General features: G+C 39.7%; 1 protein-coding gene and 1 non-coding gene across 7 annotated transcripts in view; both read right to left on the reverse strand.

The window, feature by feature from the left end:
- Window positions 1-7,745: 7,745 nt before the first annotated feature.
- Window positions 7,746-15,862, reverse strand: part of Dtna (dystrobrevin alpha) — a 346,528-nt gene continuing 338,411 nt past the window's right edge. For 5 of the 6 annotated variants that reach the window (XM_026400020.2, XM_026400025.2, XM_026400023.2 and 2 more), the window contains 3 exons: window positions 15,594-15,726; window positions 13,643-13,691; window positions 7,746-10,360 (listed from right to left, as the gene is read on the reverse strand). In XM_026400020.2, coding sequence (XP_026255805.1) covers window positions 13,674-13,691; window positions 15,594-15,726 — 151 coding nt within the window. In that variant the 3' untranslated portion in view covers window positions 7,746-10,360; window positions 13,643-13,673. The remainder of the gene's footprint in view (window positions 10,361-13,642; window positions 13,692-15,593; window positions 15,727-15,862) is intronic. The other variant, XM_026400021.2, reaches the window with a different exon arrangement.
- Window positions 12,633-12,724, reverse strand: LOC113190652 (small nucleolar RNA SNORD88). Its single transcript, XR_003301807.2, has one exon. It is a non-coding gene; the product is annotated as a small nucleolar RNA SNORD88 (small nucleolar RNA).

Genomic DNA, 15,862 nt, shown 5'->3' on the forward strand with positions numbered 1-15,862 from the left:
CTTTCTGTGGGTTGTCTCCTCTGGACACTTCATATAAATGGAATAAAACAACATGAGATCTCTTCAGACTGGTTTCTTTCACCCAGCATACTTTTTTCAAGGTTCTCCCATGTTGTTGTAGCTATCGATACTGGTTGAACATCCCTATTCTGAAAACCTAAAATTTAAAATGCCACAAAATTAGAAATTTTTGAGTGCTGACATGAATATTCCACGCCTGATCTCATATGATGAGTTGTAATAAAAAATGCAGGTACACTAAAAATGTGAAATAAAATTTCCCCCACATTATGTGTTTAAGATGGATATGAAACATTTGAATTTTGTGTCTCAGTTTGGGTGCCATCCCCAAGTAAATCATTATGCAAATGAAAATATTTTAAAATTCCCAAAAGTCTGAAATCCCAAACACTGTGGTTCCAAGTACTTCATATTAGGTGCACTGTCTTTACTTAATTCCTTTTTTATTTACAAATAATATTCTGCTATAGGTATATACCGAATTCTGTTTATCCACTCACCAACTGATATTGGAGTTGTTTCCATTCTCTTTGTTATTTCTGGGAATACTTGTGTATAAATCTTTGTTTGAATGTATGTTTTCATTTTTTAAATAGAATTGCTGCATCTTATGGTTAAGTTTTATGTTTTACCTTTTGAGGAACTATCAGACTGTTCTCCAAAGAGGCTCCACCAATTTACATTCTCCTCAGTTAATAGTCATTTTAGTGTTTCTGCATCAATGTTTATATGATGCAAAATATTGCATTGTTCAGATGTACATAATTCTATTAACAATTTTCTGTTGTCTGTATTTTAAGTTATTTATATTTTTGTCTGAAAGTTTAGACATGATGTGGTTATTAGATGATAAATTAAAGATGTTTTTGAATTTTTCTTCTTCCTTCCCTCACTGCCTCTCTTCTCCCTTTCTTCCCCCCACTTGTTTGTCTGCCCCCCCATTTTTGCAAGTGCTTATTCTCAGCGGCAAATACTTCACTTTCTATGATTGGCTGATACTAAAAATCTTTGCTCATCTAATAGGTTTTTAAGTAGGAATAACTAACTTAATTTACATTTTATTCCTAAAAAGATTGAGCAGTATTTGTTATATTTGTTTATAAGTTAAGTTTATTTTTGTGTTGATTATCCATATATAGAAGAATGAAACTAGACCTTTCTCTCTCACCCTGCACCAAAATCAACTCAAAATGGATCAAAGACCTCAGAATTAGACCAAGAACTATATGCCACTCCAAGATGAATACATAGAGTCAACACTCCAGCTTTTAGATACAGGCAGCAACTTTCTCAGTAGGACCCCTACAGCTCAGGAAATAACTCCAAGGGTTACTAAATAGGACAGCATCAAATTAAAAACCTTCTGCACAGCGAAGAAAACCATTGGGAATGGGAAGAGAGAACCCACAGAATGGGAGAAAATCTTTGCTAGCTACTCTTCTGATAAGGGTTTAATATCTATAATATATAAGAACTCAAAATCTTTACAATAAAAAAAATGAAGGGCTGGGATTGTGGCTCAGCAGTAGAGTGCTCACCTAGCACGGGCGGGACCGGGTTCGATCCTCAGCACCACATAAAAATAAAGGCATTGTGTTGTGTCCATCTACACCTAAAAAATAAATATTAAAAAATCAAATAATCCGATTAATAAATCAGCAAATGAACTAAACAGACACTTCTCAAAAGAAGAAATACAAATGATCAACAAATATATATGAAAAAATGTTCAACATCATTGACAATTAGGGAAATGCAAATCGAAACTACACTGGGATTTCATCTCACACCACTCAGAATACAAATAATAATAAATGCTGGAGAGGATGTGGAGAAAAAGGAGCACTGTTGATGGGACTATAAATTAGCACAACCAATCAGTATGGAGTCTCCTCAAAAGACTAGGCATGGAATTGCCATGTGGCCCAGCCATAACACTTCTCAGTATTTATTCTGGAGAATTAAAGTCATCTTACTACAGTGACACATGCATATTCATGTTTATAAGCAGCACAAACTATGGAACCAACCTGGGTGTCCATCAATGGATGAATGGATAAAGAAAACGTAGTGTGTGTGTGTGTGTGTGTGTGTGTGTGTGTACGTACATAAAATGGAATTTTGTATTCAGTCATAAAGAAAAAGGAAATCGTGGCATTTATAGGAAAATGGATAAAACTAGAGACCATCATGTTAAGCAAAATAAGTCAAACTCTGGAAGTTTAGGGTCGTATGTTTTCTTTCATATGTGGAAGCTAGAGAGGAAAAAGGAAAACAGGTTGGGGTGGATCTCCAAAAAGTCAGAGGGATATCAGTAGAGGAAAGAGACCAAAGAGTGGTAGGTATAGAGGGAGGGTGGAAGTTCTGGGGAGTGATAGTGGCCAAATTATATTGTTATATTACATGCATGTACATGTGAACAGGTATGAATATGTAACAGTTCCCATCAATATGTACAACTGTAATGCACCAATAAAAAATGTGGAAAAAACCTGTTGTCACCCTTTTACGAGTGAGGATTGCAAGCCACACAAGGGTAAAAGGGAAAGGAACTGACATGTGCTGATGTCTGTCATGCTCCGATGTCTTGCTAGGTCCCTTTCATGTATCCTTTCATTTAGTTTCACTCTCAAAGCAACCAATAGACAAATGCCAAACAAATACACAGAATGGCACAGTCATTTTTAAACTTTATTTTTACATATCCAGAGAGCAAGGAAGATTTATCACGTAGCATTTATTTTACTGAAAATAATCGAGGCAGGTGAAATTCCAAAAGAAAGAAAGGCTCCTCTTCCAAAAATAACAATTATATATTCTTTTCATTAAAAAGACATTTGAAAGGCCAATAGGGGAATGTTTTCTACTTTGATGTGGTTATTATAACCCCATCACAATATGTAAATTTGTCAGTATTGTCTATGTCTGTTGGCATCTCCAAAAGGGAAGACAGGAAGCTGGCTTGTGAAGGTGTCTGGAGATGGAACTCATGTCAACTCTGTGGATTTATTATTTAGGACAAAAACTTTCTTAAGGCCCTCGGAAGGGAAACAAAAATGCATTTCCACCTAGCTTTTTTCAAGATTTCATTGAGAATATAGGAATTCTTGAAAATAGCAAAGGGCTTCTTTGACATTTTTATGTTAATTCATTTCAACACACGTAATGAGTCAATTCCTCATTCTTATCTTACTTGACCTATCAGCTGCACTCAGCATGGTGGATCATACCTTCTGTCTTGAAGCACTTTCATCATCTGGTTTCTAGCCTACTATATAGCTTCTGACTTTATTACTACCTTTCTGATCATTCTTTCTCAATCTCCTTTATCATCTCTATGGTAATGACTCTAAGATTTGTGGCTCCAGTTTCGACTTCACTCCAGGATTCCAAGCCTAGATCACCAATGTTGTACTCCTCTTTACCCTTGAGTGTTTAATAAGCCTCTCAATTCTATTATGTCCAGAAAGGAAGTATTGAAATTCTCCCCATCCAAAATTCTGTTCTTCCTACTCACCTTTGTCCTGATTATTTAAATGCTCAAATTAGCTATTATCCTTCTCTCCCTTCTTTTTCTCATACAAATTCGACCCAGCCACAAAACCTAGTTGTTCCATCCTTCAAAAAATATATTTAGGACATGATCAATTTCATGGTTTGGATGTGAGAAGTCTACCAAAAGACAGCACAAGAAGGTTCAGAGGTGAAATGATTGGGTTATAAGAATATTAATCCATTCAGTGAATTAATCTCCTGATAGGGATTAACTGAGTGGTAACTGAAGTGGTAGGGTCTGGCTAGAGGAGGTGGGACTTTGTGGGGAGTGACTTTGTGGTGTATCTTTTGTATCTGGAGAGTGAAAACTCTCTCTCTGCTTCCTGATTATTGTGATGTGAACTGCTTCCCCCCATCACACTCTCCAGCCATGATATCCTGCCTCACCTCGAGTCCCGAGGAATGGAGCTGTCTGTTGATCTCTGAAACCATGAGCTCTCCAACTTTTCCTCTTCTACAATTGTAGTAGTTGGTTCTTTAAGACATAGCAGTGAAAAAGCTGACGAAAACAACCAACTCCACTCTACTGTTAGTCTAAACTATCGTTATTTCTTTCTCTTGTATTTTTGCAGTGATATCCCAATGAATCCCCCTGAAATGTTATCCGTGAAGTTTGTTTCCATACATCCAAGAAACTCAACAGATTCCATGTAGGATAAACTTAATGGAATCCACATCAAGACAATTTATAACAAATCTCTTGAAAGCCAAAGACACAGAGAGAATCTTGAAAGTAGAAAGAAAGAAGTGGCTGTCTAAATCAAGAGAGTCTCAATCAAGATTTATGGTGGATTACTCATCAGAGACCAGGGGGGCCAGAAGGCAATGGGAATATTGAAAGAAAACAAAAACAGAAACAAAAACAAACTATCAACAAAGAATACTATATATGGCACAAATGACCTTCAAAATGAGGAAATTAAGACGTTCCCAGTAAAACAAAAGCTGAAGGAGTTTACTACCAATAGATCTGTCCTGTAAGACATGCTGAAGGGAATCATCATGGTGAAATGAAAGTAATAGTAACCTGAAGCTGTACGAGGAAATAAAGTTCTCCAGTAAAGGTAAATACATGGGCAAATATAAAAGGAAGCATTATTATATGGCATAACAGAGAATATATCTCGTCTAGAGCTTTAAAACTGGTATTTCCTGATAGGAGTGGTTTTGTTAATGAGGTGACTCATTGTGGGTCCCTGGATAACTTCAGAATAAAGAGTGGTCCCAAGAAATATCAATTATGTTATTAGATGATTGAAACTTTGAGACAGCCCAACCTCCAGAGAGAAGAGGTCAGAGCTGAATTGATTTATGTCCCAACAAAATCTCTGTACAAAGGTTCAGAGAAGCTTCTTGGTTGGTGAACACATGGATGCGTTGGGAGAATGACATGACCAGATTTCACAAGGGGAGGACACTGCTACTCTGTGTCCTTCCCCAACCCAGAACCTTGCCTTTTGTGTCTTCATTTGGCCATTCCTGATCTGTATCCTTTGTTACAAAACTCTAATACAGAATCTAGTGCACTTAGTGAATTTTGTGAGTTGTTCAAGTGAATTATTTAACATGAGGGGATCATGGGAACCCCTGAATTTCTAGCTGGTTAGTCAGAACTGTAGGTGACCCCACAGACTTAGGACTGTCTTAAGCAGCATTATTGTGGAGGATTTTGTCCTTTGCCTGTGGGGTCGGCCCTAACTCTGAGTAGTTATTGTCAAAATTCAATTACAGTATACCAACTTGAGGTGGGGATATATTGCATTTTTTATTACTAATACCATTTTTATTGCCTATATATGATTTAAAACACAGATGCATAAAATTAATGATAAATCTATGATGTTTGGCACAAAACGTATAGATACAAACAAGTCCTGGCAAATGAACTCTTCATTACCTTCAGGTGTGTGTCCCACACACTAGATGAGTGAAACTCGGAGTGTGTGTAGAGCAGTCACCCTGCCTAGAGGAGGCACACCTTCATGCATACCTTTCTTCTCAGTCTCTTGGTCTCCCCACTTAATCCCGCGGATGGACGAAAGGTGTTTGCTAAGAAACAATTACAAAGAAGGCAAAAATAACTTTATCTTGGAGCTGTAGATCAGAAAGCAGGTCTAATTGTTCCTACCTAGGTATTTTCAAGGTGTAGCTGCTCCTAAGCTAGAGTAGCCACAAAGAGACTTCCAGAAAAATGGAATGTCAGATCATTTGCCCAGTGCCCTATATGTTCTGGTTGTCTGATACTCATCCTTAGCAGCATTTCTTCTCTTGGTGGCACAATCATGGCACTGCAAAGTGAAGGAGCCAACCACCTATGTTATTTAGCTCATGTCGCGTGTGAGCCAGCAGATCCAGTGATGAAGAGTATCTACAGGGGCTGGGATTGTATCTCAGTGGAAAAGTGCTTGCCTAGCATGTGTGAGGTACTAGGTTCAATCCTTAGCACCAAATAAAAAAATTAACAAATAAAATAAAGACATTCTGTCCATCTACAACTCTATCTATCTATCTATAAGAATATCCATGGTCAGCATTATTGGTCCATATTTTTTGTTTCTATCCATTACTGAACTAAATAGCTTTGAGGAAGAGGGAATCACAAATTGTCATTATTTAACTTGATTCATAAGCCTCTAGTATGCTTATTATTTTCTTTAAAATAAACCAAGCATGCATATAATTTTTAATGCTCTGTAGCCTAACAATTCTATAGAAAGGGACTTCTTTATTCACTGAAGGCAAAAAAAAAATTCCCATAGTTAGACGAGACTTCTAAAGGTATTGGGTGACTCAGCCTTATTAAAAAAAAGTCCAATCCAGGTGTTTCCTATCTATTCACCCATCCATCCCCTCTATTCCAAATATCTATGGCAGGGAGTCTGAATAAGATAATGAAGAAAACAAAATTATCATCCTTAAATGCATAATTTAGATTGCTAATCTTTTTTGGCGTATATATTTTTTTCTAGGTCTTATAAAAAACATAAAGCCACTCAAATATTTATAAGAGATGAGCTATTTTGCCTCAGTTAATCAAATATTTCATCACTGTACCCTGCTCCATACTGTAAACGCTGAACTGTCTTTCTTCTTCATGACTCCATGTTGCTCTAGGAAAGAGTCATTAAATCCAGGAATAAAACATGCAAGATTTAGTGTTTTTAAAAACATTTTTAATGAAGAAATAATTCCATTCCAAAATATAGACACACAATTAAATAGTTTAATCACTTCAAAATATAACATGTCCCCAGGAGGTTCCAACACACACACACACCCACACGCACACACACAAAACAATACTTAACAGCAATACAAAAAATCCATACAATAGTAGTTTTGTTACAATACCAATGAATATTGTGAAATCTTTAGTGTCTCTGAATTGGTTATTTCAAATGGTGTCAAATTACAGTAGTCATAATTAGAAATGTCTTACAGTTAATTAGCCGCAAGATGTAACGATTCTGATTTTTTTTCTCTTTTTTTTTGGTTCAAAAGTAAAAATGCCCTTTCTTCTGAGGACACAGTGGAGTTCTTGCTTGTGGCTCCTTGCATGGAATCGAACCAAGGTGAATGCAGCAACCAAAGGTTGCCGTCTGTACAAGATCTATCTACAGTTAACAGCCAAGAACTAATAAGGGTGGACAAAGATGATCAAAATAAAAGCAGACATCAGTGCTAAATTATGACGCAACAGTTTGGCTCATGCATATAAGAAAATACATAGTATATCACAACAAAGGCCACACTCTTAATGCAATTCAGTTCACATTACTACTTACAAATGAGCCTTCCCTGCCTTATAATAGATCATCCGAGAATCCATTTTCACAATCTCCAGCACAACTCCCTCTGACCAACCGAACTTACCCCGACTTCCTTCCTGACCAACCACAACTGATTCCTGAATCCTGTCCTGTAGATTTCACCCTTCTACCCTCCTCCGTTAACATGGTGCTGTGGGGGAGGGTTGGCTGTGTTAGATCAGTGCTCATTAATAGGCTACAGCTCTGATGGAGATGGATGTGCAATTCATTGTGGAACAAGAAAGAAACAACCCCCACATGATATAGTTGTTATCTAATGGACAGGACAGATGAAACCTGCTGGGTTTGCACTTAGAACAGACCCCAAAAATAAATTTGGAGAGCCACAGAAAGAAACCCACCCAAAACCACAAAAACCCAAAACAACACACGCCATTTTGTCTCGGTTACAGGACAGGGGTGCTTGAGTCTGGTCTCAGTGCTGACGTGGAGCTAAGAGAAAGAAAAGGTGGCTGGTTAGTCCGAAATTGGTCATGGGCGGCAGTTTCCAGAGTCCTCGCAATGGCTTTGAACGATGGGTTACGGAGTTGGTAGGCGATGAGAGCTATGACAAGGGGGAAGGTTTTTAGCAGAACCGTTCAAACCTCAGACAGACGTTTTGATGTCGAAACACAAAGAGACAACATATGTCAGCTCAGTCCAGCCAGTGGCAGAAGTGCCACCTGCAGGGTCTGAGTTCTGAGTTCAAGAACTACCCGGCTCTGGTTGCGAACTGACAGCAATGTAGGTAGCTGGGATGTAGTGGTTTTCAGTACTGAGTATGAGGCACCAATGGCCACCTGCTCCATCTAGAGAGGTATGGTTTCACAGAGGATGGGCAGGGGAAGAGAGATGAACATCAACACACCGACAAAACCCGCAATAAAATTCATCTGTGCAAAGAAATCGGAGAACTGTGCAGTCGTGCCACTTTGGTGTTAGCCTGTGCTCAGGGACATTTGTTTAGGCGGGTTCTCTGGAGGGAAGTATGATTAAGTACATCCAGGGACAGGGTGGGGTCCTCACTGATGCCAGTTAATCACTTTACTATCCCCAAGGCAAGCGATTTTGTTGTGAAGGGCAGCCAAGGAGATGGTTTCTGACCAAATGCAGAGGCATAAACATCGGATGGCCCTCTGCTAGTGGAGCTTAAAAATATTGGAATGAGTATTCTCAGCTGACACCTACCAACTACAGACCAGGTACGTGGGGTGGGAGGTTTTGCAAACCTTGGAAGCAGAAATGGAATCGCTGAAGCTTTGAGGTTGACTCAGAGCCTTTCCTACTTATAAGACCTTTCTGGAGACTTTACTATACAACTGAATTCTAAAGCAGTAGTTTTCAACCTTTAGCATGCATCAGAATTGCCTGGAGGGCTGATTAAAACACAGATTGCTAGGCCCCATCCCCATAATTTCTGATTCGGTAGGCATGGGCTGGGGCCTAAGAATTTGCGTTGCTAAGACATTCCCAGGTGATGCTGATGCTGCTGATCTGGGGAACATCCTTTGAGAACCACTGGTACTACAGGAATTCCAGAGAAGCTGCTCATTTAAGTATGATATATCCAATATGCTGCAGGCTTTTATCCCCCATCAAATCTTGAAACAAACAGAAGATTGCTTTTCCATTTTCCCCAGAATCCCAAAGTGAGGGGAGGGGATGGTCTTTAGTTCTTTCTGAAGAGGGCCCTCCTAAGGACCATCAATAGACTTTTATCCTCTTGTCTTTGCAGTTCTTTTGCACATTAGTTATTTTTTTCACTGAGTGCAAAAATCCCAGCTTAATATAGAAGAGCCTGTCTCCTTTCACGTGACCACAGAACGCTGCATGCAGAACACCAGGTGGCCAGCTAAGGCAATCGACATTCAGAAATAAAAGGAGAGCGAACGTTTCGCAAGCGCACTTTTAAGCCTGTACATTTAAAGCTGAAGGCCTCCGTGACCTGGTAGGGGAGCTTGTGAATGAGCGGTGCTGTTAAAGACATGCTTCCTAAAGCTAAACCGAGAGGAACAAGACCATGGAAGAGCATAGATAACTTTAGTCCGTTTGGGGATCTTATGGCACCTGTGGTTTATAAACAGCTTTAGTAACGAGTATTTCAAAACATAGTTCACAGTTTTTAAGAAGATCTGTGCTGATTTTAAAAACTAGATTCTATATAATTTGAATGTTGTCTTTTTTTTTTTTGAATATGATTATTTGGAAAAAATATTTACACTAAATTCTATGGCTGACTTGTTAGAGTATCTTGAAAGAAAACAACCCAAAGTTGGAAAGAAGCCCCCAAGAGTGGATTATTTCTAATGATGGGTTCAAATCACTGCTCACAAAGTCTTTTGGGGTCAACTGCAGGCCAAGAATCTGTCTTGGCTTCCACGTTCTGAGCTTGTACTCTCAGGAACGGGACCCTTCAGGATTTATGAATAATTGCAAGTGGTTGTTTTTTTCCAATTGCTATGGAAAAACAAAGGTCCAGTGTATAATATACTGTTTTGCTAAAATCTCAAAGAATCCAGAAATCAAACTTCTAGCTATAAACAGTATTAATATTGTCATTGTAAACTGAACAGGTTCAATATCATGTGCAAAGGTTTAAAATGCTTGTTAATACTGCCATCGTGTGTAACAGCAGCATGGTTCTCAGCCTGTGTTGGTTTGTTTTTAACCAGGGATGAGCCAGGTTACAGAAGATGTAGCGGATAAATTAGCTTTGAACAGAAGTCTTTTTTTTTTCTTCCCCTTCTAAAACACACACCTATGAACTACAAATCTTAAGAGAACAACAAAAAAAATTAGCTGCACTAGAGGCATCAGAACACATCTTTAGGGGGTGGGGTTTGTCAGGAGCTGCTGGGTGTGGTGGCTCCTCTCTCCGGTGAGGCTGCTGCCAGGCTGCCGTCTTCCTCTGTCTGGGTGCAGTGCTCTCCATCATCACCAGTTCTCATCTTATCATCTGTCTGACTATCGCTTGCCTGGGAATAAGGAATGTGTAATTTTTTTTTTTAAAGACGAAAACTGTTTCTAAATTAGGGTTATGAAACTTAGGATTCCCCCCTTTCCCACACATACATACACACACACACTCATGCACACATACATGCACACATATACACACACGCACACACATACACATACATGTGAACGCACACTTGCTGTACTTCTTTCCTAATCAGGGACGGGTGTTGTAAGACACGGTGTGCTGTTGCACCTTCTGGAAGAGAGGACGGGAAGTTCTCTTTGTTGAGTTTCTTTCTGGAGAGGTCCCTGAGGTACCATGGAAGGATTTGTGCTATTCTTTGGACAAGGAGAGGACACTACTGACCCACTATCAGAATTCCATGTTGATTTTTTTTTCAATCCACTTTCCATGATCCAATCCTCCAATATCTAAGTTAAGATGTGACCAGGCAAGGAAAGTGATATACCAAGTGGCCAGAGGATGGAAAAAAATCCAAAGTTTGAATGGAGTAAAATGAAGACAAGGGGGATACTAAGCTGAGCACTAACCATTTTTGTACATTGTTTTTTCAAAAGGAGCTAGTTGAAAAGCAGTCCACCAGGAACTCCATTCGCTTGCTCAGGATGCTGATAAGTGTGTATTTATTTCCAAATACGCCTAAAGCCCTACTTGAATAGAGGATGAGTCTTCTATGTTTCTGATGTCCCACTTTCTGACTCCTCACCCATGTAGGGTTCTGCCTTGGTGGATGACTGGCTGACATCAAGCCAATGAAGTGGGCTTCAGGACTTCTGACTAAGAGGAACATATTGGGATCATTTTTGGTCTTGCAGCACAGTCGGAAAGTCCAAACAGAAATATTGTAAAATGTAAACTCTTATAAAATTTCAACTATATTTCCTAGCTACATTAAGAAAAAAATTTAGTAGGATGGAACTAGCTACAAGATGAAAAGCCACTAGCTTTTGTAGTAGTCTGTGAGATATTAAGTGAATTTTGCCTAAGTGGCTGATTTAATACCAGGCTGGTTCATATTCAGAGTCCTGTCGAATTCTAGATGGGGCAGGGGAGAGGGGACAGGACTACCTGATACAATTAACAGCGGAGGTCACAAATGTTTAATTTTTCACTGCCAATTTTGCAACAGGATTTAAAAAAAAATGGTCTTAAGAACTTTCAGGATACTGAATTTTTTGGCTTTTAGGAACACAATGAACCCAATGCCAACTTTTATGTGGTTTTATATTAAGGCCATTTTAGTAGGCTTTTTAAAAAGAAATATTTTTTCTAAGAAAAATCTATCAATGTTTAAATAATAGATAGAACAAAAATGATTAAATTTCTGGCGCTCAGAGAAAGAAAATGCTATTTAAAGGAAAAGGCTTGCTCCTTTGGGATTAGGTTTGTTATAACTGGAGTGAATATTTTCAGAAACTGCTCCTGGGAATTTTTTTTTCACTCTAGTCATCGTGAATGTGGAGGGTGTGTGGTGCTGTATTCTCAAATCCAAGCTGGGAAGAGCAGAGTGTGGTCAGTAGGCGCTTTCCTCTCTGCTCATGAAATGTATATCATAGACATTGTGCCATGATTTTTACTTGTTTAATCTTAACCTGAGGATCAAGACAGGATGTCAGCAGTGCTCAAACTAACACATATTCTTTACTAATTGAGATGCCATTTAAAGAGAAGTATATCCCTTTTTAAACTAGCAACCAGAGTGGGTCGAGTTTACTCTCCACTGTACTGTACAGACTGAAGGGATTCCACGATTGGAAAGGACTGTATAACTAAGCAGACACAAGTCCTTGGGCATGGGTGGTAAGATTAATATGGGAAGTACATGAACTCTGAACTCTAGTGGGGGACATCTAAATGACCATCAGCTGGATCCAGAGAAACCATCTAGACTTATGGGACAGTGTGGCCCAAGATCTCTCAAATCATTGTATGTAGCTGAGGCCTGATCTTGTTTATAAAAACAGGGAGAGCCAGCTCACTCTAGTCCCTGTGGTCCCAGCGGTTCCCAAGTGCTCGCATAACCACTATACATAAAGCATGGAGCATCACGGCAAGCATGTATGTGCATGTTCTTAATAAATTGTATGGTGTCTGCTACTGTGTCAAGCTCTTTAAAAACACATCTCAGGAAGTACAATTCTTTTATGAGGTAGGCTCCTGACATGTTTGTGCAGAGGAAACTGAAGGCTAAAATAGCTTTAATAATTTGTCCAGATTTATTCTGCTACAATTTGGTAAAACCAATATATATGTATATATTTTTGCCAGGACCCCTCAGACCCCCAGGTGTCAAAGGTCCTGGGGGGGCACTTTATCCTCAGGGAGGGGTCAAAACCCCGTAAATCAATATTTGAAATTGGGTCTGATGGCTTCAATAGCCTAAGATTCATAAATCACCCTCAAGTGATCTTGCCAGTCAAGTGCTCTTTACATTATGAGAGATTTTACATGTATTCAGGCAGATCCTTGGGATGGGATCTCATACGGAATAAATGATATTTTAAATTAATTTATATCCTACTCAATTACATCATGGATTTGAATCAGTTATCCCCAAAATATAAGACTATAGAATCCCTTCTCCATTTTGATTCTTTTTTTTTTTTTTTTGTGGTACCGGGGCTTGAACTCAGAGGTGCTTAACCACTGAGCAACATCCCCAGTCCTTTTTATATTTTATTTTGAGACAGGATCTCCCTAAGTTGCTGAGACTGGCCTTGAAATTGTGATCCTCTGGCATCAGCCTCCCATGCTGCTGGGATTACAGGTGAGTGCCACTGTGTCAACTTGATTTTTTTCATTTTTAAAATATTTGATTTTTTCTTTTTTGTTAAGGTACACACATTTGGTCGTTTGGGCCCTGAATGTAGCGTGATTAAGGAGCTGATTCATCTATAAATGCTGAACAAGGTTGGTTCCTTCCTAGGTGCTACAGAGGGGGCAATTCTGATGTCATGATGGATTGGTGAAGTGGCTAGCTAAGCATCCTGGCTGCAGAGGACTTCCGGGGTATCTCTGGTGTTAAGGAAGTTTCTGGTAGACTTCCCTAATTCACAGAGGAAAAAGTCAACTCCCAAGGATGTCTGGGAGATTTCCACTGGATTATAATGAAATGCTCCATAGACTTGAGAGAATCTGCCGACATTAGCAGGGAAGGAGGATATTATTTTATTACACAGAAAGAAACACTTTGGAGAGAGTGATTGTGAATTCAGGTTACAAGCTCTCAGAATTCAGTGGAGTGGCCATGTTTCCTCCCAAACAAGAAGGTACTTACTTGAGAGGAGAGTGATAAAAGGATATTGCATTCAACCTTGCAAGCTGACCTGTGGGTGACAAAGGACACAAACAAGAAAGGTGACATGTCAAGTTGGTGACGCAGTCAAGCTGGTGAATTATTTGGCTGGAAGCCATGCACAAAGACAGAAAGAGAGTGCAATGAAAGAAAGTAGTGTTCCAATCCATTCAATAACCGGCTGCTCACAGAGCCCTCCAGGAAAACCACTCCAGCGTTCTCCAGGGCGTTCATCTTGAGGGGGACACATGGGCTTGTTATGTTCTCCCAGCCCCTTCTCTGCCCTTCCCCTTGAAGTCATCGGGCATGGAAAGGCAAGGAGAGAGAGCTTAAGACTCACCAGACACAGAGGTGGTAAGAACTCCAATGGGATTGTACGTCATTAATATAATTTCCCTTCACTTTACTCATCTAAGATTAAATTCCTAATTCATTAAAATGAATAAAAATTTACTATTTGATATAGAATGGTGAAAGGCTGCCTCTTTTTTTTTTAATAACTTCTAGAATTTCAGTTACTGTTGTCACCGAAATCCAGAAACTGATAGGAATTTAAAGAGGGAGGCCTAATAAGGACCCCCTAACAGCATGAACTAGAATGTTGATTATGTAGCCACATCTCTTTCCCTCTATGTGCAGAGTCACAGGAGGCACGGGTAGGGATGCCATCCCTCAGAGTTCCCAGAGACGCCCGGCCAGCTTCATTCTGGGATAATTTCCTTCTGTGGAAAACCATACAAGTTGCAAAGAAAGAGCGCCCTCCATGGTTTTCAGAAGAGTACTGTTTCTGTAGCATAGAAGCATGGTTCCACAGATGCTATCTCTGTTTTTCTTTTCTTTTTTTCTTTGTTTGACTTTGATTTTTTCATGAAAGATCAACATTTTTGGTTGCTTCTAAAATGTGCTTGCTTAACTAAAAAGTTGAATGGAAACTTCCAAAGAGGCAAACCTTTTTTTTTATATTGTTGGGGTGAAGTTGGCAGGCCTCCAATTTCTCTTTTGCTACACTCTTCTTGGGAAAATATTTCAAGGCTTAATCTATAAATATACGAGAAGTGAGAAACAATTTATTCCCTCTATTTCTCTGTCCTTCACTAATGGAGTACAAAAGGGCCACTGCTGATCTAAGAATATGGAGAAAGGTTGTGTGGCCATTGGAAAGAAATCTGACAGGAAAACAGTAACCCACTGGGGTTGGGGACCAGCAGGTCTCCACCAGACAAGCATCCCTGAGCTCCCAGAATTCAACAACACACCTGCAGGTAAAGAAAAAGGATGCTCACAGAAAGACAAACAAGACAGGACAACGTCCCTTGGGTAAAATGCACCTCTTTTAGCAGGAGTGACTAATTACAGTTATTCCCAATTGCCTGTGCTATGTTCTATGAATTCTCAGATGGGCTAATATACTTTCTATCTGAAGATGTGTCTATTCACACCTCACTGAACTTGGGCCTGCAGTTCCCCCAACGTTCCTCACTAAGTTTGGTCACCTTCCCGCTTACATTTGCCATGAAGTGGGCAGTCAGGGAGGCTGAGGACAAACAATTCAAGGGAGGAGGTATATTTATGCGTGCACTGTTCTTTGTATTCCTCCTCTTCTTTTAATTTATGGGGGGGGGGGGGGAGAAAAAGCACCTTAATGATCCTGGAGGAGTTTAGATTGTTAAGTCACCGTGTTTCTGCTAATGTCACAAGGCTTCTTTTCACTTTCCAGACCCGAATTCACGAGAATGCACAGTGAGTAATGGCTAGCTATGAGAAGCTTTTAAAATTTTTACTGTCTGGAATACATGGACTAAGAAGTAATGTGAGAATATTCTGGAACAAGAGGGCGGAAGGAAGGAGGAAGCACCAATTTTGTGAGGATTGGGAAAGATCCCTTACCGTGGGCTGAGGAGGTGGGGGTGAGTGGGGCCAGGGGTCCCCGTACCTGGTAGGCTTCGTCCTGCAGCTTCTGTTTCAGGTATTCCTCCATCTTCAGCTCATTCTCCAACTGCCGGACAGAGTCGTTCTCGTAGTTCTCGTCCTCAGGCCGCACGTAGGGATCCCCATCTTCTGTAACTCTGTGAATAAACCACAGTTGGCATTTTGGAGCACATCTTAAAGACAAGTATGAGTGGAATTTGTGGCGTTAGCTATCTGTCCCTTGAGCCACTTCTATGTCTCTTTTCCCTAAAGGGAAACTTAAAAAAAATTGGA

This window comes from Urocitellus parryii, chromosome 13 (assembly GCF_045843805.1).
Source record: "Urocitellus parryii isolate mUroPar1 chromosome 13, mUroPar1.hap1, whole genome shotgun sequence".
Lineage (NCBI taxonomy): Eukaryota > Metazoa > Chordata > Mammalia > Rodentia > Sciuridae > Urocitellus > Urocitellus parryii.